Source organism: Euprymna scolopes, chromosome 27, assembly GCF_053919585.1.
Source record: "Euprymna scolopes isolate OS-2025 chromosome 27, ASM5391958v1, whole genome shotgun sequence".
In the NCBI taxonomy this organism is placed as follows: domain Eukaryota; kingdom Metazoa; phylum Mollusca; class Cephalopoda; order Sepiida; family Sepiolidae; genus Euprymna; species Euprymna scolopes.
The window spans coordinates 24,022,560-24,047,601 of NC_136508.1; the positions used below are offsets into that span (position 1 = coordinate 24,022,560).

Sequence of the window (25,042 nt, forward strand, 5' to 3'; positions counted from 1 at the left end):
TGTGGGCAAAAATATAAGAGTGACCTCACATATCACTATCATAATAATATATGAATATGAGAGTGACCTCAAATGTCACTATAATAATAACAATAATAATAATAATAATAATAATAATAATAATAATAATAATAATATATGATCATTGTTATAATGGTGTAAGAAGAAAACAACCGAATACATGTCAACTGATGTCACGGTAACATATATTGAGCGAATTTCTAACAGTATTTTGTCTAGTTTATTATTTATAATACCTTTTCCCAAACGTACCCTCTCCGAGAGACAGTCGGCTGCCATTTTGAATTTTCCAATACATCGGTAAACATTGCATGTTTTTCGAGCTGAATAAACATGTTACACTGAATAAAAACACGTGAATTATATCCAGTTAGGTAGAAAAGTAACTTATCTTGCCTTTGATAACATTTATTTGTTCTATATTTGTTTTTTGACAACTTTTTCGAATCTATGTGTACAGTAATACAAACCCAAATTGTTTTCTTTTTTCTAACTTGGTTTTAAAAAGTTTTTATTGCTAACATTTATTTTCATGAACTCTAACCACACCTCACAACCCTAATCCGGCCGGTCGGGGAAAAACGTTTTTATTTTTTTAAATTTTGGTGATTACGACAACACACATACGAACGCATGTATACTCATACACACACACACACACACACACACGCACGCACACATACGCGGCTTGTCACCAAGCTAAAGAAGAGAGAGAGAGAGAGTGGGGGAAGGAGAGAAAGGATCGTACGTGCCGGGGTCAAACAGAAGTTAAATGAAATCGATTATAAATCGCTCGACAAAGTTGTGTCAGAACTTTTTATTCTATGAAACTTAAGATTAATAAAACGAAATAATCATGACCCGTGGAAATTTCATGGCGAATATTTCGCATTCAAGAGAACAAAACGAAAAAGTAGTGCACAAATAAATATATAAGAAAATGAATGTTACCAAAGGCAAGATAAGTTACTCTTCTACCTACCTAGATCACATTTTTGTTGTTTTAACTTATTTTAAAACGTTTATTTAACACAAACAAAAGTAGCGCACGGTTTTAAGTTAGAACAATAAAGAAGTGTCTGACATTTTACAGACATCTTGTGAGACTCGATAATCGCTCCAAACTCGAAAATTAAGCAAAATACTGGTAGGAACACATCCAATAAATGTCAGCAAACGTTCGTACCTGTTTTCTTTTTCACATTAGCGAAACTCTTATCAGAGCAAAAGCGAAAATGAGAAGCAAACACAAATGAAGAAGTCGGTTTTTATCGTTGAGCACAAAAACAACAAAAAAAAGAGTATCTAATCTAATAGGCCCCGTGCGTGCTATAGGTCAATCTCCAACGTCTGTCCCATCGCCTCGGTGTTGCATCCCTGTTTACAAGTACTTTAATGGGATGTGCTCTCATGAACCCATAGCACTTATACCAGTGCCCGGAAAACTTGTCCCGGGAAAACTCATCTCCGGAAAAACCGTACCCGGAAAACTCGAACCGTCAGTTTGTTCAGGTATGCTGAAAACGAATATCGCAAGGAAAATTAGCAGAGAAAAATAGTCTTGGAGCTAATTTTATTAATGCGTGTATTTTGAAATGTAAATCACTGGCGACCATGTTTGAACAGGCGGCATATGAAAGGGGCAAAACCTCAGTTTGTTAAGGTATGCTGAAAACGAATATCGCAAGGAAAATTAGCACAGGCAGACGAATAGTTTTCGAGATATTAATGCGTGTATTTGGAAATGTAAATCACTGGCGACCATGTTTGAGCAGGCGGTGTATGAAAGGGGCCAACCCTCAGTTTGTTCATGTATGCTGAAAACGAATATCGCAAGGAAAATTAGCACAGACAAATAGTTTTGGAGCTAGTTTTATTAATGCGTGTATTTTGAAATGTAAATCACTGGCGACCCTGTTTGAACAGTTTAACCAGGCGGTGTATGAAAGGGGCAAAACCTCAGTTTGTTCAGGTATGCTGAAAACGAATATCGCAAGGAAAATTAGCAGAGACAAATAGTTTTGGAGCTAGTTTTATTAATGCGTGTATTGTGAAATGTAAATGACTGGCGACCCTGTTTGAACAGGCAGCATATGAAAGGTGCCTACCCTCAGTTTGTTCATGTATGCTGAAAACGAATATCGCAAGGAAAATTAGCACAGACAAATAGTTTTGGAGCTAGTTTTATTAATGCGTGTATTTTGAAATGTAAATCACTAGTGACCATGTTTGAACAGTTTTAACAGGCGGCTTATGAAAGGGGCCAACCCTCAGTTTGTTCAGGTACGCTGAAAACGAATATCGCAAGGAAAATTAGCAGAGATAAATAGTGTTGGAGCTAGTTTTATTAACGCGTGTATTTGGAAATGTAAATCACTGGCGACCATGTTTGAACAAGCGGCATATGAGGGGGGGCCAACCCTCAGTTTGTTAAGGTATGCTGAAAACGAATATCGCAAGGAAATTAGCAGAGACAAATAGTGTTGGAGCTAGTTTTATTAATGCGTGTATTTTGAAATGTAAATCACTGGCGACCCTGTTTGAACAGTTTAACCAGGCGGTGTATGAAAGGGGCCAACCCTCAGTTTGTTCAGGTATGCTGAAAACGAATATCGCAAGGAAAATTAGCAGAGATAAATAGTTTTGGAGCTAGTTTTATTAATGCGTGTATTGTGAAATGTAAATCACTGGCGACCATGTTTGAACAGGCGGCATATGAAAGGTGCCAAGCCTCAGTTTGTTCAGGTATGCTGAAAACGAATATCGCAAGGAAAATTAGCACAGACAAATAGTTTTGGAGCTAGTTTTATTAATGCGTGTATTTTGAAATGTAAATCACTAGTGACCATGTGTGAACAGTTTTAACAGGCGGCTTATGAAAGGGGCCAACCCTCAGTTTGTTCAGGTATGCAGAAAACGAATATCGCAAGGAAAAATAGCACAGACAGACGAATAGTTTTCGAGATAGTAATGCGTGTATTTTGAAATGTAAATCACTGGCGACCATGTTTGAACAAGCGGCATATGAAAGGGGCAAACCCTCAGTTTGTTCAGGTATGCTGAAAACGAATATCGCAAGGAAAATTAGCAGAGAATGACCGACTACTAGTTTTGGAGCTAGTTTTATTAATGCGTGTATTTTGAAATGTCAATCACTGGCGACCATGTGTGAACAGTTTTAACAGGCGGCTTATGAAAGGGGCCAACCCTCAGTTTGTTCAGGTATGCTGAAAACGAATATCGCAAGGAAAATCAGCACAGACTGACTATAGACTCACCATCAAAGTATTGAAATATTTTTTATTTTATGAAGGAATCACTACTTATCAAGCCCCAGAGGCCACTCGAGGATAAGGGTTAAAGTGTGTACAGTAGTCAATGGACAATATCATAGTAATCGTTAGAAGTGTAAATTTGGTAAATTGGATTATTTAAGAGGAACGGCTCATCAAGAACTTGTTTACATTGGACTTGAAGACGACGAAATAAAAATATAAAGTTGAAAGAACTAGCAAAAAATATCATTTTAACGATGCATTTCAAATCGTAAACTGCCTGTTTACATTTTTTTATACATTTTTCGAAGATAATAAAAAGTGTAAAAAAAAGCAAACCTTTAGAATCCTAAAAATATCTCCCGGGAGCATTTTTGCAACATGAAAAATATACAAACCAAAATAAAGAGAGGAGACAACCCTGCTCAAAAATATGGTTTATTACATCGCCTAAAAAAAGAAGAAGTATCGGGGGCTCCGTGGGGAAGTAAATTGTTTTCTTTTTTCTAACTTGGTTTTAAAAAGTTTTTATTGCTAACATTTATTTTCATGAACTCTAACCACACCTCACAACCCTAATCCCGACCGGTCGGGGAAAAAAGTTTTTATTTTTTTAAATTTTGGTGATTACGCCAACACACATACGCACGCATGTACACACATACACACACACACACACACGCACGCACACATAAGCATATCGCTTGTCACCAAGATAAAGAAGAGAGACAGAGTGAGGGAAGGAGAGAAAGGATCGTACGTGCCGGGGTCAAACAGAGGTTAAATGAAATCGATTACAAATGGCTCGACAAAGTTGTGTCTGAACTTTTTATTCTATGAAACTTAAGATTAATAAAACGAAATAATCGTGACCCGTGGAAATTCCACGGCGAATATTTCGCATTCAAGAGGACAAAACGAAAAAGTAGTGAACAAATAAATATATAAGAAAATGAATGTTACCAAAGGCAAGATAAGTTACTCTTCTACCTACCTAGATCACATTTTTGTTGTTTTAACTTATTTTAAAACGTTTATTTAACACAAACAAAAGTAGCGCACGGTTTTAAGTTAGAACAATAAAGAAGTGTCTGACATTTTACAGACATCTTGTGAGACTCGATAATCGCTCCAAACTCGAAAATTAAGCAAAATACTGGTAGGAACACATCCAGTAAATGTCAGCAAACGTTCGAACATGTTTTCTTTTTCACATTAGCGAAACACTTATCAGAGAAAAAGCGAAAATGAGAAGCAAACACAAATGAAGAAGTCGGTTTTTATAGTTGAGCACAAAAACAACAAAAAAAAGAGTATCTAATCTAATAGGCCCCGTGTGTGCTATAGGTCAATCTCCAACGTCTGTCCCATCGCCTCGGTGTTGCATCCCTGTTTACAAGTACTTTAATGGGATGTGCTCTCATGAACCCATAGCACTTATACCAGTGCCCTGAAAACTTGTCCCGGGAAAACTCGTCTCCGGAAAAACCGTACCCGGAAAACTCGAACCGTCAGTTTGTTCAGGTGTGCTGAAAACGAATATCGCAAGGAAAATTAGCAGAGAAAAATAGTCTTGGAGCTAGTTTTATTAATGCGTGTATTTTGAAATGTAAATCACTGGCGACCATGTTTGAACAGGCGGCATATGAAAGGGGCAAAACCTCAGTTTGTTCAGGTATGCTGAAAACGAATATCGCAAGGAAAATTAGCACAGACAGACGAATAGTTTTCGAGGTATTAATACGTGTATTTGGAAATGTAAATCACTGGCGACCATGTTTGAGTAGGCGGTGTATGAAAGGGGCCAACCCTCAGTTTGTTCATGTATGCTGAAAACGAATATCGCAAGGAAAATTAGCACAGACAAATAGTTTTGGAGCTAGTTTTATTAATGCGTGTATTTTGAAATGTAAATCACTGGCGACCCTGTTTGAACAGTTTAACCAGGCGGTGTCTGAAAGGGGCCAACCCTCAGTTTGTTCAGGTATGCTGAAAACGAATATCGCAAGGAAAATTAGCAGAGATAAATAGTTTTGGAGCTAGTTTTATTAATGCGTGTATTGTGAAATGTAAATCACTGGCGACCCTGTTTGAACAGGCGGCATATGAAAGGTGCCAACCCTCAGTTTTTTCATGTATGCTGAAAACGAATATCGCAAGGAAAATTAGCACAGACAAATAGTTTTGGAGCTAGTTTTATTAATGCGTGTATTTGGAAATGTAAATCACTGGCGACCATGTTTGAACAGGCGGCATATGAGGGGGGGCCAACCCTCAGTTTGTTAAGGTATGCTGAAAACGAATATCGCAAGGAAATTAGCAGAGACAAATAGTGTTGGAGCTAGTTTTATTAATGCGTGTATTTTGAAATGTAAATCACTGGCGACCCTGTTTGAACAGTTTAACCAGGCGGTGTATGAAAGGGGCCAACCCTCAGTTTGTTCAGGTATGCTGAAAACGAATATCGCAAGGAAAATTAGCAGAGACAAATAGTTTTGGAGCTAGTTTTATTAATGCGTGTATTGTGAAATGTAAATCACTGGCGACCATGTTTGAACAGGCGGCATATGAGGGGGGGCCAACCCTCAGTTTGTTCAGGTATGCTGAAAACGAATATAGCAAGGAAAATTAGCACAGACAGACCAATAGTTTTCGAGATAGTAATGCGTGTATTTTGAAATGTAAATCACTGGCGACCATGTTTGAACAGGCGGCATATGAAAGGGGCCAACCATCAAGTTGTTCAGGTATGCTGAAAACGAATATCGCAAGGAAAATTAGCAGAGAATGACCGACTACTAGTTTTGGAGCTTGTTTTATTAATGCGTGTATTTTGAAATGTAAATCACTGGCGACCATGTGTGAACAGTTTTAACAGGCGGCATATGAAAGGGGCCAACCCTCAGTTTGTTCAGGTATGCTGAAAACGAATATCGCAAGGAAAATCAGCACAGACTGACTATAGACTCACCATCAAAGTATTGAAATATTTTTTATTTTATAAAGGAATCACTACTTATCAAGCCCCAGAGGCCACTCGAGGATAAGGGTTAAAGTGTGTACATACAGTAGTCAATGGACAATATCATAGTAATCGTTAGAAGTGTAAATTTGGTAAATTGGATTACTTAAGATGAACGGCTCATCAAGAACTTGTTTACATTGGACTTGAAGACGACGAAATAAAAACTATACAGTTGAAAGAACTCGCGAAAAATATCATTTTAACGATGCATTTCAAATCGTAAACTGCTTGTTTACATTTGTGTACATTTTTCGAAGATAATAAAAAGTGTAAAAAAAGGCAAACCTTTAGAATCCTAAAAAGATCTCCCGGAAGCATTTTTGCTACATGAAAAATATACAAACCAAAGTAAAGACAGGAGGCACCCTACTCTAAAATATGGTTTATTACATCGCCTAAAAAAAAAAAAAAGAATCTTAATTTAGACGCTCCAATAATATGATAATTTGGTGGGGGAAGCAAATTGTTTTCTTTTTTCTAACTTGGTTTTAAAAAGTTTTTATTGCTAACATTTATTTTCATAAACTCTAACCACACCTCACAACCCTAATCCCGACCTGTCGGGAAAAAGTTTTTATTTTTTTTTAATTTTGTTGAAATCGACGAAATGTTCGTTTGGCATTATGTGACCAAGCTAAATCAAAACTAAATAAATTTGACCTGATGTCGAGTTTATCTAAAAGCGATACTCGAGTTTCACTCGGAATTATTCCTCGTTCAATTCAAGTTTCACAACATCTTGATTACATTGTTAGATGACAGTACAAAGAATAGATTTCTAAGTAATAATGTTTTTATTTCGGCACGGTAGCATAACTGCATAGGATGCATATATTTTTTTAAGGAGAGACTGGGTGTTTATACTACGCTGGGGTAGGTCGTAAAAGTAACCGTTTATTTTTTTTTTTAATTGCAATTTTTAAAGAAATCATTACCTTAAAAGTTAAGACAGCCATTCGATTTTAGGAAAACTCGTCCCGGGAAAACTCGTCTCGGGAAAACTCGTCTCGGGAAAACTCGTCTCCGGAAAACTCGTCTCCGGAAAACTCGTCCCCTTTCGCTAGGTAGGAAAACTGGTCCCGTATTGAATAAATATCGATTGAAAACACATTTTATGATCGTTCTTGAAGGAGATATTGCTTTTTAAAATAGACTATAGCCCCCCCCTAATATTTTTAAAAAATATTTTTATTTGTTTAATGTTTTTTTTGTTTTTTTTCTACCTAACTGGCTAAGTTCTTAGTGGTTTCACTTATTTTAAAGCGTTTATTATGTTCATACAAAGTTAATTTAAAAACTTTTTGGTTCTTATTTTAACGATGTTTTTTGGAGTCATAAAAACAATAATAAAAAAACAAAACAAAAAAATTAAAAACTGGGAGCGTTACTTTTTTGTTTTGGTTTTTTAATTATGATAGTTTTTTGTTTTATGTTTTCGTTTTCTCCCATACCAAATGCAATGCACTCATGCGTTATATAAAATTATAATTCTATCAATTATCCACATTTATTGTCGTCCTGTCAAATTTTGCAAAAATTAACTAATAAATCAAAAGCGAAATATTTTTTTGGCGCGAGAGATGCCATGTGCTAACAATCTCTCGTTAACTCATTTTTAATTTTTTTAATTTTTACTTCAAAATTCTAAAATCAATCATTCAGAGAAAAAGTAATCACTAAATAAATTTATTAATCAATTTTATTAAAAAATCCGCTATCGTTTATCAAGATTCTTTTTAATTTCATTTTTTGTTGGTTGTTTTTCCGAGGGAGATATACCCCCCTCTCTAAATTATATTTCAAAAAATATTAAAATTTTGGTTTGTATTACTGTACACATAGATTCGAAAAATAATAAACTAGACAAAATACTGTTAGAAATTCGCTCAATATATATTACCGTGACATAGGTTGACATATATTCGGTGTTTTTTTTAATAGTATTTTGTCTAGTTTATTATTTATAACACCTATTCCCGAACTTACTGTGTTTAAGAGAGAGTCGGCCGCTATTTTGAATTATCCAATACATCGGTAAACACTGTATGTTTTTCGAGCTGAATAAACATGTTACATTGAATAAAAACACGAAAAATATATCCAGTTTGGTAGGAAAGTAACTTATCTTGCCTTTGATAACATTTATTTGTTTTATTAATGCGTGTATTTTGAAATGTAAATCACGGCGACCATGTTTGAACAGGCAGCATATGAAAGTGGCCAACCCTCAGTTTGTTCAGGTATGCTGAAAACGAATATCGCAAGGAAACTTAGCACAGACAGACGAATTGTTTTCGAGATAGTAATGCGTGTATTTTGAAATGTAAATCACTGGCGACTATGTTTGAACAAGCGGCATATGAAAGGGGCAAACCCTCAGTTTGTTCAGGTATGCTGGAAACGAATATCGCAAGGAAAATTAGCAGAGAATGACCGACTACTAGTTTTGGAGCTAGTTTTATTAATGCGTGTATTTTGAAATGTAAATCACTGGCGACCATGTTTAAACAGGCGGCATATGAAAGGGGCCAACCCTCAGTTTGTTCAGGTATGCTGAAAACGAATATCGCAAGGAAAATCAGCACAGACTGACTATAGACTCACCATCAAAGTATTGAAATATTTTTTTATTTTATAAAGGAATCACTACTTATCAAGCCCCAGAGGCCACTCGAGGATAAGGGTTAAAGTGTGTACAGTAGTCAATGGACAATATCATAGTAATCGTTAGAAGTGTAAATTTGGTAAATTGGATTATTTAAGAGGAACGGCTCATCAAGAACTTGTTTACATTGGACTTGAAGACGACGAAATAAAAATATAAAGTTGAAAGAACTAGCAAAAAATATCATTTTAACGATGCATTTCAAATCGTAAACTGCCTGTTTACATTTTTTTATATATTTTTCGAAGATAATAAAAAGTGTAAAAAAAAGCAAACCTTTAGAATCCTAAAAATATCTCCCGGGAGCATTTTTGCAACATGAAAAATATACAAACCAAAATAAAGAGAGGAGACAACCCTGCTCAAAAATATGGTTTACTACATCGCCTAAAAAAAGAAGAAGAATCGGGGGCTCCGTGGGGAAGTAAATTGTTGGGTTTGCATTACTGTACACATAGATTCGAAAAAGTTGTCAAAAAACAAATATAGAACAAATAAATGTTATCAAAGGCAAGATAAGTTAATTTTCTACCTAACTGGATATAATTCACGTGTTTTTATTCAGTGTAACATGTTTATTCAGCTCGAAAAACATGCAATGTTTATCGATGTATTGGAAAATTCAAAATGGCAGCCGACTGTCTCTCGGAGAGGGTACGTTTGGGAAAAGGTATTATAAATAATAAACTAGACAAAATACTGTTAGAAAACAACCGAATACATGTCAACTGATGTCACGGTAACGAATTTAGGAAAACTCGTCCCGGGAAAACTCGTCCCGGGAAAACTCGTCTCGGGAAAACTCGTCTCCGGAAAACTCGTCTCGGGAAAACTCGTCCCCATTCGCTAGGTAGGAAAACTGGTCCCGTATTGAATAAATATCGATTGAAAACACATTTTATGATCGTTCTTGAAGGAGATATTGCTTTTTAAAATAGACTATAGTCCCCCACCCATAATATTTTTAAAAAATATTTTTATTTGTTTAATGTTTTTTTTTTTTTTTTTTTTTTCTACCTAACTGGCTAAGTTCTTAGTGGTTTCACTTATTTTAAAGCGTTTATTATGTTCATACAAAGTTAATTAAAAAATTTTTTGGTTCTTATTTTAACGATGTTTTTTGGAGTCATAAAAACAATAATAAAAAAACAAAACAAAAAAATTAAAAACTGGGAGCGTTACTTTTTTGTTTTGGTTTTTTAATTATGATAGTTTTTTGTTGTTATGTTTTTGTTTTCTCTCATAATGCACTCATGCGTTATTTAAAATTATAATTCTATCAATTATCAACATTTATTGTCGTCCTGTCAAATTTTGCAAAAATTAACTAATAAATTAAAAGCGAAATATTTTTTTGGCGCGAGAGATGCCATGTGCTAACAATCTCTCGTTAACTCATTTTTTTAATTTTTACTTCAAAATTCTAAAATCAATCATTAAGAGAAAAAGTAATCACTAAATAAATTTATTAATCAATTTTATTGAAAACTCCGCTATCGTTTATCAAGAATCTTTTTAATTTCATTTTTTGTTGGTTGTTTTTCCGAGGGAGATATAACCCCCCCCCTCTCTAAATTATATTTCAAAAAATATTAAAATTTTGGTTTGTATTACTGTACACATAGATTCGAAAAATAATAAACTAGACAAAATACTGTTAGAAATTCGCTCAATATATATTACCGTGACATAGGTTGACATATATTCGGTGTTTTTTTTAATAGTATTTTGTCTAGTTTATTATTTATAACACCTATTCCCGAACTTACTGTGTTTAAGAAAGAGTCGGCCTCTATTTTGAATTGTCCAATACATCGGTAAACACTGTATGTTTTTCGAGCTGAATAAACATGTTACATTGAATAAAAACACGAAAAATATATCCAGTTTGGTAGGAAAGTAACTTATCTTGCCTTTGATAACATTTATTTGTTATATATTTGTTTTTTGACAATTTTTTCGAATCTATGTGTACAGTAATACAAACCCAAATCGATTTTACCCTTTTATAACAACAGTAAATAAGTAAATTCTTTTTATATTAATATAAAAAAAATATGCGGTCTCGTTTATGAACATAATAAACGCTTTAAAATAAGTGAAACCACTAAGAACTTAGCCAGTTAGGTAGAAAACGGACACTTAGAAAATCGATTTTATTTAAAAAAAAAAAAAAAAAACATCAAACAAGTAAAAAAATTTTTTTTCAATATTATGGGCGGGGGGCTATAGTCTATTTTAAAAAAACAATTTCTCCTTCAAGAACGATCATAAAATGTGTTTTCAATCGATATTAATTCAATAAGGGACCAGTTTTCCTACCTAGCGAAAGGGGACGAGTTTTCCCGAGACGAGTTTTCCGGAGACGAGTTTTCCCGAGACGAGTTTTCCGGAGACGAGTTTTCCCGGGACGAGTTTTCCGGGCACCCACGGGAACATATATTGAGCGAATTTCTAACAGTATTTTGTCTAGTTTATTATTTATAATACCTTTTCCCAAACGTACCCTCTCCGAGAGACAGTCGGCTGCCATTTTGAATTTTCCAATACATCGGTAAACATTGCATGTTTTTCGAGCTGAATAAACATGTTACACTGAATAAAAACACGTGAATTATATCCAGTTAGGTAGAAAAGTAACTTATCTTGCCTTTGATAACATTTATTTGTTCTATATTTGTTTTTTGACAACTTTTTCGAATCTATGTGTACAGTAATACAAACCCAAATTGTTTTCTTTTTTCTAACTTGGTTTTAAAAAGTTTTTATTGCTAACATTTATTTTCATGAACTCTAACCACACCTCACAACCCTAATCCGGCCGGTCGGGGGAAAAACGTTTTTATTTTTTTAAATTTTGGTGAATACGACAACACACATACGAACGCATGTACACACATACACATACACACACGCACGCACACATAAGCATATCGCTTGTCACCAAGCTAAAGAAGAGAGAGAGAGTGGGGGAAGGAGAGAAAGGATCGTACGTGCCGGGGTCAAACAGAAGTTAAATGAAATCGATTATAAATCGCTCGACAAAGTTGTGTCAGAACTTTTTATTCTATGAAACTTAAGATTAATAAAACGAAATAATCGTGACCCGTGGAAATTTCATAGCGAATATTTCGCATTCAAGAGAACAAAACGAAAAGGTAGTGAACAAATAAATATATAAGAAAATGAATGTTACCAAAGGCAAGATAAGTTACTCTTCTATCTACCTAGATCACATTTTTGTTGTTTTAACTTATTTTAAAACGTTTATTTAACACAAACAAAAGTAGCGCACGGTTTTAAGTTAGAACAATAAAGAAGTGTCTGACATTTTACAGACATCTTGTGAGACTCGATAATCGCTCCAAACTCGAAAATTAAGCAAAATACTGGTAGGAACACATCCAATAAATGTCAGCAAACGTTCGTACCTGTTTTCTTTTTCACATTAGCGAAACTCTTATCAGAGCAAAAGCGAAAATGAGAAGCAAACACAAATGAAGAAGTCGGTTTTTATCGTTGGGCACAAAAACAACAAAAAAAAAGAGTATCTAATCTAATAGGCCCCGTGCGTGCTATAGGTTAATCTCCAACGTCTGTCCCATCGCCTCGGTGTTGCATCCCTGTTTACAAGTACTTTAATGGGATGTGCTCTCATGAACCCATAGAACTTATACCAGTGCCCGGAAAACTTGTCCCGGGAAAACTCATCTCCGGAAAAACCGTACCCGGAAAACTCGAACCGTCAGTTTGTTCAGGTATGCTGAAAACGAATATCGCAAGGAAAATTAGCAGAGAAAAATAGTCTTGGAGCTAGTTTTATTAATGCGTGTATTTTGAAATGTTAATCACTGGCGACCATGTTTGAACAGGCGGCATATGAAAGGGGCAAAACCTGTTTGTTCAGGTATGCTGAAAACGAATATCGCAAGGAAAATTAGCACAGACAAATAGTTTTGGAGCTAGTTTTATTAATGCGTGTATTTTGAAATGTAAATCACTAGTGACCATGTGTGAACAGTTTTAACAGGCGGCTTATGAAAGGGGCCAACCCTCAGTTTGTTAAGGTATGCTGAAAACGAATATCGCAAGGAAAATTAGCACAGACAAATAGTGTTGGAGCTAGTTTTATTAACGCGTGTATTTGGAAATGTAAATCACTGGCGACCATGTTTGAACAGGCGGCATATGAGGGGGGCCAACCCTCAGTTTGTTCAGGTATGCTGAAAACGAATATCGCAAAGAAAATTATCAGAGACAAATAGTTTTGAAGCTAGTTTTATTAATGCGTGTATTTTGAAATGTAAATCACTGGCGACCATGTTTAGACAAGCGGCATATGAAAGGGGCCAACCCTCAGTTTGTTCAGGTATGCTGAAAACGAATATCGCAAGGAAAAATAGCACAGACAGACGAATAGTTTTCGAGATAGTAATGCGTGTATTTTGAAATGTAAATCACTGGCGACCATGTTTGAACAAGCGGCATATGAAAGGGGCAAACCCTCAGTTTGTTCAGGTATGCTGAAAACGAATATCGCAAGGAAAATTAGCAGAGAATGACCGACTACTAGTTTTGGAGCTAGTTTTATTAATGCGTGTATTTTGAAATGTAAATCACTGGCGACCATGTGTGAACAGTTTTAACAGGCGGCTTATGAAAGGGGCCAACCCTCAGTTTGTTCAGGTATGCTGAAAACGAATATCGCAAGGAAAATCAGCACAGACTGACTATAGACTCACCATCAAAGTATTGAAATTTTTTTTATTTTATAAAGGAATCACTACTTATCAAGCCCCAGAGGCCACTCGAGGATAAGGGTTAAAGTGTGTACAGTAGTCAATGGACAATATCATAGTAATCGTTAGAAGTGTAAATTTGGTAAATTGGATTATTTAAGAGGAACGGCTCATCAAGAACTTGTTTACATTGGACTTGAAGACGACGAAATAAAAATATAAAGTTGAAAGAACTAGCAAAAAATATCATTTTAACGATGCATTTCAAATCGTAAACTGCCTGTTTACATTTTTTTATACATTTTTCGAAGATAATAAAAAGTGTAAAAAAAAGCAAACCTTTAGAATCCTAAAAATATCTCCCGGGAGCATTTTTGCAACATGAAAAATATACAAACCAAAATAAAGAGAGGAGGCAACCCTGCTCAAAAATATGGTTTATTACATCGCCTAAAAAAAGAAGAAGAATCGGGGGCTCCGTGGGGAAATAAATTGTTTTCTTTTTTCTAACTTGGTTTTAAAAAGTTTTTATTGCTAACATTTATTTTCATGAACTCTAACCACACCTCACAACCCTAATCCCGACCGGTCGGGGAAAAAAGTTTTTATTTTTTTAAATTTTGGTGATTACGACAACACACATACGCACGCATGTACACACATACACACACACACACACACACACACACACACGCACACATAGACATATCGCTTGTCACCAAGCTAAAGAAGAGAGACAGAGTGAGGGAAGGAGAGAAAGGATCGTACGTGCCGGGGTCAAACAGAGGTTAAATGAAATCGATTACAAATGGCTCGACAAAGTTGTGTCTGAACTTTTTATTCTATGAAACTTAAGATTAATAAAACGAAATAATCGTGACCCGTGGAAATTCCACGGCGAATATTTCGCATTCAAGAGGACAAAACGAAAAAGTAGTGAACAAATAAATATGTAAGATAATGAATGTTACCAAAGGCAAGATAAGTTACTCTTCTACCTACCTAGATCACATTTTTGTTGTTTTAACTTATTTTAAAACGTTTATTTAACACAAACAAAAGTAGCGCACGGTTTTAAGTTAGAACAATAAAGAAGTGTCTGACATTTTACAGACATCTTGTGAGACTCGATAATCGCTCCAAACTCGAAAATTAAGCAAAATACTGGTAGGAACACATCCAGTAAATGTCAGCAAACGTTCGAACATGTTTTCTTTTTCACATTAGCGAAACACTTATCAGAGAAAAAGCGAAAATGAGAAGCAAACACAAATGAAGAAGTCGGTTTTTATAGTTGAGCACAAAAACAAAAAAAAAAAGAGTATCTAATCTAATAGGCCCCGTGCGTGCTATAGGTCAATCTCCAACGTCTGTCCCATCGCCTCGGTGTTGCATCCCTGTTTACAAGTACTTTAATGGGATGTGCTCTCATGAACCCATAGCACTTATACCAGTGCCCGGAAAACTTGTCCCGGGAAAACTCGTCTCCGGAAAAACCGTACCCGGAAAACTCGAACCGTCAGTTTGTTCAGGTGTGCTGAAAACGAATATCGCAAGGAAAATTAGCAGAGAATGACCGACTACTAGTCTTGGAGCTAGTTTTATTAATGCGTGTATTTTGAAATGTAAATCACTGGCGACCATGTTTGAACAGGCGGCATATGAAAGGGGCAAAACCTCAGTTTGTTCAGGTATGCTGAAAACGAATATCGCAAGGAAAATTAGCACAGACAGACGAATAGTTTTCGAGATATTAATGCGTGTATTTGGAAATGTAAATCACTGGCGACCATGTTTGAGCAGGCGGTGTATGAAAGGGGCCAACCCTCAGTTTTTTCATGTATGCTGAAAACGAATATCGCAAGGAAAATTAGCACAGACAAATAGTTTTGGAGCTAGTTTTATTAATGCGTGTATTTTGAAATGTAAATCACTAGTGACCATGTGTGAACAGTTTTAACAGGCGGCTTATGAAAAGGGCCAACCCTCAGTTTGTTCAGGTATGCTGAAAACGAATATCGCAAGGAAAATTAGCAGAGACAAATAGTGTTGGAGCTAGTTTTATTAACGGTTGTATTTGGAAATGTAAATCACTGGCGACCATGTTTGAACAGGCGGCATATGAGGGTGCCAACCCTCAGTTTGTTCAGGTATGCTGAAAACGAATATCGCAAGGAAATTAGCAGAGACAAATAGTGTTGGAGCTAGTTTTATTAAGGCGTGTATTTTGAAATGTAAATCACTGGCGACCCTGTTTGAACAGTTTAACCAGGCGGTGTATGAAAGGGGCCAACCCTCAGTTTGTTCAGGTATGCTGAAAACGTATATCGCAAGGAAAATTAGCAGAGACAAATAGTGTTGGAGCTAGTTTTATTAATGCGTGTATTGTGAAATGTAAATCACTGGCGACCATGTTTGAACAGGCGGCATATGAAAGGCGCCAACCCTCAGTTTGTTCAGGTATGCTGAAAACGAATATCGCAAGGAAAATTAGCACAGACAGACCAATAGTTTTCGAGATAGTAATGCGTGTATTTTGAAATGTAAATCACTGGCGACCATGTTTGAACAGGCGGCATATGAAAGGGGTCAACCATCAAGTTGTTCAGGTATGCTGAAAACGAATATCGCAAGGAAAATTAGCAGAGAATGACCGACTACTAGTTTTGGAGCTAGTTTTATTAATGCGTGTATTTTGAAATGTAAATCACTGGCGACCATGTGTGAACAGTTTTAACAGGCGGCATATGAAAGGGGCCAACCCTCAGTTTGTTCAGGTATGCTGAAAACGAATATCGCAAGGAAAATCAGCACAGACTGACTATAGACTCACCATCAAAGTATTGAAATATTTTTGTTTTATAAAGGAATCACTACTTATCAAGCCCCAGAGGCCACTCGAGGATAAGGGTTAAAGTGTGTACATACAGTAGTCAATGGACAATATCATAGTAATCGTTAGAAGTGTAAATTTGGTAAATTGGATTACTTAAGATGAACGGCTCATCAAGAACTTGTTTACATTGGACTTGAAGACGACGAAATAAAAACTATACAGTTGAAAGAACTCGCGAAAAATATCATTTTAACGATGCATTTCAAATCGTAAACTGCTTGTTTACATTTGTGTACATTTTTCGAAGATAATAAAAAGTGTAAAAAAAGGCAAACCTTTAGAATCCTTAAAAGATCTCCCGGAAGCATTTTTGCTACATGAAAAATATACAAACCAAAGTAAAGACAGGAGGCACCCTACTCTAAAATATGGTTTATTACATCGCCTAAAAAAAAAAGAAGAATCTTAATTTAGACGCTCCAATAATATGATAATTTGGTGGGGGAAGCAAATTGTTTTCTTTTTTCTAACTTGGTTTTAAAAAGATTTATTGCTAACATTTATTTTCATAAACTCTAACCACACCTCACAACCCTAATCCCGACCTGTCGGGAAAAAGTTTTTATTTTTTTTTAATTTTGTTGAAATCGACGAAATGTTCGTTTGGCATTATGTGACCAAGCTAAATCAAAACTAAATAAATTTGACCTGATGTCGAGTTTATCTAAAAGCGATACTCGAGTTTCACTCGGAATTATTCCTCGTTCAATTCAAGTTTCACAACATCTTGATTACATTGTTAGATGACAGTACAAAGAATAGATTTCTAAGTAATAATGTTTTTATTTCGGCACGGTAGCATAACTGCATAGGATGCATATATTTTTTTAAGGAGAGACTGGGTGTTTATACTACGCTGGGGTAGGTCGTAAAAGTAACCGTTTATTTTTTTTTTTTAATTGCAATTTTTAAAGAAATCATTACCTTAAAAGTTAAGACAGCCATTCGATTTTAGGAAAACTCGTCCCGGGAAAACTCGTCTCGGGAAAACTCGTCTCGGGAAAACTCGTCTCCGGAAAACTCGTCTCCGGAAAACTCGTCCCCTTTCGCTAGGTAGGAAAACTGGTCCCGTATTGAATAAATATCGATTGAAAACACATTTTATGATCGTTCTTGAAGGAGATATTGCTTTTTAAAATAGACTATAGCCCCCCCCAATATTTTTAAAAAATATTTTTATTTGTTTAATGTTTTTTTTGTTTTTTTTTCTACCTAACTGGCTAAGTTCTTAGTGGTTTCACTTATTTTAAAGCGTTTATTATGTTCATACAAAGTTAATTTAAAAACTTTTTGGTTCTTATTTTAACGATGTTTTTTGGAGTCATAAAAACAATAATAAAAAAACAAAACAAAAAAATTAAAAACTGGGAGCGTTACTTTTTTGTTTTGGTTTTTTAATTATGATAGTTTTTTGTTTTATGTTTTCGTTTTCTCTCATACCAAATGCAATGCACTCATGCGTTATTTAAAATTATAATTCTATCAATTATCCACATTTATTGTCGTCTTGTCAAATTTTGCAAAAATTAACTAATAAATCAAAAGCGAAATATTTTTTTGGCGCGAGAGATGCCATGTGCTAACAATCTCTCGTTAACTCATTTTTAATTTTTTAAATTTTTACTTCAAAATTCTAAAATCAATCATTCAGAGAAAAAGTAATCACTAAATAAATTTATTAATCAATTTTATTAAAAAATCCGCTATCGTTTATCAAGATTCTTTTTAATTTCATTTTTTGTTGGTTGTTTTTCCGAGGGAGATATACCCCCCTCTCTAAATTATATTTCAAAAAATATTAAAATTTTGGTTTGTATTACTGTACACATAGATTCGAAAAATAATAAACTAGACAAAATACTGTTAGAAATTCGCTCAATATATATTACCGTGACATAGGTTGACATATATTCGGTGTTTTTTTTAATAGTATTTTGTCTAGTTTATTATTTATAACACCTATTCCCGAACTTACTGTGTTTAAGAAAGAGTCGGCCTCTATTTTGAATTGTCCAATACATCGGTAAACACTGTATGTTTTTCGAGCTGAATAAACATGTTACATTGAATAAAAACACGAAAAATATATCCAGTTTGGTAGGAAAGTAACTTATCTTGCCTTTGATAACATTTATTTGTTATATATTTGTTTTTTGACAATTTTTTCGAATCTATGTGTACAGTAATACAAACCCAAATCGATTTTACCCTTTTATAACAACAGTAAATAAGTAAATTCTTTTTATATTAATATAAAAAAATATGCGGTCTCGTTTATGAACATAATAAACGCTTTAAAATAAGTGAAACCACTAAGAACTTAGCCAGTTAGGTAGAAAACGGACACTTAGAAAATCGATTTTATTTAAAAAAAAAAAAAAAAAACATCAAACAAGTAAAAAAAAATTTTTTTAATATTATGGGGGGGGGGGCTATAGTCTATTTAAAAAAACAATTTCTCCTTCAAGAACGATCATAAAATGTGCTTTCAATCGATATTTATTCAATAAGGGACCAGTTTTCCTACCTAGCGAAAGGGGACGAGTTTTCCCGAGACGAGTTTTCCGGAGACGAGTTTTCCCGAGACGAGTTTTCCCGGGACGAGTTTTCCGGGCACCCAGCCATTCTTAATGTAGAGAGGGGAATGTTAACTATTCTGTACTTTCATCCAATAATTTAATAGGCAAAAGATAGGATAAAAATTTAATTTAACTTCAAAATTTTACCCAAAAATATCGCAGAAGTTTTCTTTGATATTTTTTACAAGTTGCCCCAGCGTAGTATTATCACCTCTAACCTCTCCATGATAAGAACGGCTTTCTGAAAAAAAAAAAAACAACCTAGAAAGCCGTTCTTAACATGGAGAAATCGGGGGGAAGGGGTTCATTCCGAAAATCGTTCTTAAAATCGGGAGGTTGGGGTGTTTATACTACGCTGGGGTATGTCGTAAAAATAACCTTTCTGTTTTTACTGTGCCGCACTGCCGCACTTTAATAAATAAAAAAACTTGGGAAATTGAAACACTCGCCCAAAGTTATATTTACTGACGAAGTTTAATATCAGGAATAGACTCTGACCAAAGACCAAAGACCGTATGCTGTTACCCTCTCTCTCTCTCTCTCTCTCTCCTTTCCCCTCTCTCTTTCTCTCTCTCTCTCTCTCTCTCTCTCTCTCTGGCTTCACCGTGCCCCTGCTACTAAGTTTATATATATATATATTATTTTTTTAACTTCTTATAACTTTTTAAATTTCCGGGTGCTAACCTTTCTCTCTTTCTCTCTCAACGACGCACACACCCACATACACACACACTGGCATAAACACACACACACACGCCCACGTTCACTCTTCAAACTAAACAAATTTAACTCAGCACACACACTCACATAAACACATACACACACACACACACACACACACTCGCATAAAGACACCAACAAACACAAACACAAAGTATTACTCTGTGTGTGCGTGCGTGCGTGCGCGCATATCACGCCACATTCACTCTTCAACTAAACAAGTTTAAATCAACCAATGAAAAGGCAGCTAGGTAACACAAACTCCATAAAAGGTAAAAAGGTTGTAACGTCTACTGCGAATTGTTCGATTTTTCCCGGAAAAAGTTAACGGTTTTCACGCCGATGGTGAAATATAAAAAGAGCCCGAAAACGGGCTGTAAATTCAGTTTGGACCCTGGCAGCGAGATGAGTTCCGTAAGAATAGATGACCAGCCAGTCGACCCAGCTAAGCCGCCGCCCTGCCGCTCCTCTGTCTACTTCTCTGATGTCAAAAAAAATAAGGTTATTTCTTCTCATTTCAAAGTAGATGACGCATTTATTTCAGTTGTGTAAACTGCACAAGTGTTCAATGAACGTTGTTAGTATGAGCACAGTTCATAAACACGTCGAATTTCTTTTCAAATTTCGACACGTGTAGTTTACACGATTTTAACGTTTAACGTCTTTTTATATTTTATTATACTGTTAGAAAGCCAGCCAACAAATATTACCGTGACAATTGTGCAGTTTATAGACCGTGCTGTTCTTGGTTAAAATATTTAAATTTAAATCTAAATTAACGTCTTTTTTTTAATTTGTTAGGTGAAAGCATACATATAATATTATTTAAGGGTGGTCCAAAAACTGTACAATCACAGTGACAATTGTGCAGTTTATATACCGTGCTGTTCTTGAAAAAAATATTTTTAATTTTAATCTAAATTAACGTCTTTTTTTTTAATTTGTTAGATGAAAGCATACATATAATATTATTTAAGGGCGGTCAATAAACTATAGAATTACCGTGACAATTGTGCAGTTTATAAACCGTGCTTTTGCTGGAAAAAATATTTTTAATTTAAATCTAAAATTAACGTATTTTAATTTAATTTGTTAGATGAAAGCATACATATAATATTATTTAAGGGCGGTCAATAAACTAAAGAATTACCGTGACAATTGTGCAGTTTATAAACCGTGCTGTTCTTGGAAAAAATATTTAAAATTTAAATCTAAATTAACGTCTTTTTTTTTAAATTTGTTAGATGAAAGCATACATATAATATTATTTAAGGGTGGTCAATAAACTATAGAATTACCGTGACAATTGTGCAGTTTATAAACCGTGCTGTTCTTGGAAAAAAATATTAAAATTTAAATCTAAATTAACGTCTTTTTTTTAATTTGTTAGATGAAAGCATACATATAATATATAAGGGCGGTCAATAAACTATAGAATTACCGTGACAATTGTGCAGTTTATAAACCGTGCTTTTGCTGGAAAAAATATTAAAATTTAAATCTAAATTAACGTTTTTTTTTTAATTTGTTAGGTGAAAGCATACATATAATATTATTTAAGGGCGGTCAATAAACTATAGAATTACCGTGACAATTGTGCAGTTTATATACCGTGCTGTTCTTGGAAAAAAATATTAAAATTTAAATCTAAATTAACGTCTTTTTTTAAATTTGTTAGATGAAAGCATACATATAATATTATTTAAGGGTGGTCAATAGACTATAGAATTACCGTGACAATTGTGCAGTTTATAAACCGTGCTGTTCTTGGAAAAAATATTTTAAATTTAAATCTAAATTAACGTCTTTTTATTTAATTTGTTAGATGAAAGCATGTATATAATATTATTTAAGGGCGGTCCATAAACTGTAGAATTACCGTGACAATTGTGCAGTTTATAAACCGTTCTTTTATTGGATAAAATACTGGATGTGTATTTTCCCCCCTAAAGTCCAACCCTATCCTCACCGTGGTAGGGGGGTGTAACGTTGTAGTTTAACAGCTACACGGCTAAATGGGCTCTGGCAAAAAAAAAAAAAAAAAAAAATCCAGAAAATGTCGGCATTAGTTTGTTGCGTCCGTCATCTGGTCGTCTTTTTATACGCTTGCATGTGGCGAGCAAAAAGGCGTGATGGGGGCAGGCTGAAAGGAGAACAATACCCGAAAGATGTAAACCGAACGCAAGAGAAAAATGGGCCTCCCTGCAAGGCCCCGTGTTCTCCCCAGCCTGCTCCCAGTTTCCCCGACTTTGCATGCAACTGGTTTTGAGCTTTTGGAAAGCTCTTTTCTCAGTGTCGGGGTGTTGACTCCACTTCCAAGTTAACAAATAGCTGCAAGTCTGGGTACGGTCCGATTGGTTCCGAAGCTCTTCCGCTGTGAGGTGCGCTTTCGAATCTCCCGAAGGGGGCTACCCTCTAAGCAGGCGACACGTGCTCGTGTTACTATGTAATGCAGGCTTGCCTCGACTCGACTAAGGACGACTAGAGTTCGACTAGATTGTGTGCTCACAAGCCGTTCCGCTTTAAGGCCGCTTTTATTATTCCTACTGTCTAGGAACTCCGAAACGGTATGGTAGTGCAATTATATATGACCGTCCTCCAATACGAAATGGTAGTGCAATTATATATGACGGTCCTCCGATATGATAGTAGGAATGCCAGTTTTGTGAGCGATCATCGCCATCTTATGAACACAAACTAGTGGTCTCTTTACGAATCCTGTTGGGTAGAGAGAACACCTCTGTTTTCTGCTCCGCCTGTTATTCTGAGTAGAAACCGCTTTTTAGGAGATGTTCGCAGCAAAGCTTGTTTTTATATAGTGCCCCTCCTTTCGGGAGTTCATCACCTCGCTCGCTGCCCAGACGAGAGCTTTCTCCGGTGGAACCTCTTTTTTTTTTTCTTTTTTTTATTTTACTTTCCAGTTTAATGGCGAACGAACAGTCACCAGCAAGTGGTCTGCACCGACAGGAAGATGAGTATAGTATCACCCTTTCTTCTTTTTATTTCGATTTCAGTCTTTGTGATTTGATAATTTAATTTAACTGTTTCCATTGTTCCAGCTTTCACACAGCAGTAGATTATCAACACTATAAATATCATCTCTTTTTTATAGATTGGAACAAGCAATGAAACCTAGCAGCATCACCGTTCCTGTCTGCCACATGTCTTGTGCACTTTGAATCAAGTATTTCTTTCTTTGCGTTCAAGCACATCGGGGTACAATCAAACTGCGTATGATGTATGTCTATCTGTTTCTTCCAACATTAGCATCTCGAAGTCTTGGCAGCAATCATTGTCATAGAAGTAGAGTAAGTATTCTTTTTCTTTCCTTCTGTGTGTATATTTTTGTAATTTCAGGTACTCCCCTTGATCATGGTGGAATTCTACTATCAGCTATTGTTAGAATTATGTGCATTGGAAAAAAACAACTGAATCCAGCAGCATCACCTATCCTAGCTGCCACATGTTTCCTGTAGTTACAGAAGTCCTCAAGTAAGTGTTTCTTTCTTTGTGTACATGCACATCTGGGTACAATCAAATTCTAAACTATTAGCTTTATTTAAATGAATGCAGTTCTGCTTGTATTTCTTCTCATCAGCTAACTTATGCAACTACAAAAAAAATAAAAAAGTAGTACATGGGTGTTTGATTATAGCCAGAAATGTAAATATATCATTAAAAAAAAGTTTTTAAATTATTAAAAGAAAGAAGTTTTTAAATTATTAAAAGGAAAAAAATCATCACAGTAAAAATTATATATATGTAACAAAGAACACAAACAAACCTGAAATTGCCATGAGTTTCAGCAAGAAGCAGAAAAGAGAAAAAGTGGAGATAACACCTGGGAAGTAACAGGTAAGAATTTTCTTTATTTCTTATCTCAACTAGCACATAGATTTTTTTCAAATATACATTAAAAAAAATTACCCAAGTCAAACAATTGATGGAAAAACTAAGCATTAAAGTTCAATTAAGCATAAAAAAAATAAATTCTAATAATTATGTAATCTATATACAAATTGTCTCCCTTGAATATATATATATATATATATATACATATTCAAGGGAGACCATTGGTATATAGATCACATAATAATTAGAAGTTATTTTTTTAACTGAAATATATATATATTCAAGGGAGACAATTTGTATATATATCATATAATTATTTGAAGTTATTTTTTAATTCAAATATATATATATATATATATTTATTTATTTCAATTAAAAAATAACTTCTAATAATTGTTATCTATATTCACATAGTCTTCCTTGAATATATATATATATATATTCAAGGGAGACAATTTGTATAAAGATCACATAATTATTAGAAGTTATTTTTTTTAATTGAAATAAATAAATATATATATTCAAGGGAGACAATTTGTATATAGATCAGATAATTATTAGAATTATTTTTTTTAATTGAAATAAATATATATATATATATATATATATATATATAATATATATATATTATACTAGCATGGGTTACTGGCGTAGCCCCGGTGTTTAGCGGTGTATGCTGCCCCCCTCCCCAACCAAAAAAAAAAGCAGAGAAACGGTTAATTTTTTAAAACTTGACCCCTATTATGAACCCTTAAAATTTATTGTTTTGGGCTCCAATGGAGATATTAAGTTAGATTCATGTCCAAGGAAACTATATGTAAAATTTAAAGTGTTTAGACCCATAATTGTCGGAGGAGATTTGTAGGGTTCTAAAAGGCCAAATCATTGAAGTTTGACCCCTCAATCGCCAAATTTCTGTCCAAGTACCAATCACATAGATTTTCCAAAATCTCAGTACCCTTTTTATCAAAATTTGGAATATGTAGACTAAAATTGACAGAAATGTACACACAGACAGACATATTCAATTCTATAGATAGATAGATAGATAGATAAATAATGAGAGACAGAAAGATAAATATATACAATGATTAATGAATTAGTAGAGATAGTTGTTAAATTTTTGGAAATATGTATGGCAATTTGATGGTAAGACTTAGAGCTAACTGTAAATATTTAAAATATACACACAGAAATTCAAATGACAGGACTTATATGTAGAGTGCTCAATACATCAGTAGAGCAAGGTAATAAGTTAAAAAAATGTATA

The 25,042-nt window shown here is 34.7% G+C and overlaps 1 protein-coding gene across 1 annotated transcript in view; it reads left to right on the top strand.

The window, feature by feature from the left end:
* Positions 1–20,247: 20,247 nt before the first annotated feature.
* The window catches only part of LOC145248797 (uncharacterized), a 59,569-nt gene continuing 54,774 nt past the window's right edge, over positions 20,248–25,042 (top strand). The window contains exon 1 of the mRNA XM_080110452.1: positions 20,248–20,421. Coding sequence (XP_079966578.1) covers positions 20,263–20,421 — 159 coding nt within the window. The 5' untranslated portion in view covers positions 20,248–20,262. The remainder of the gene's footprint in view (positions 20,422–25,042) is intronic.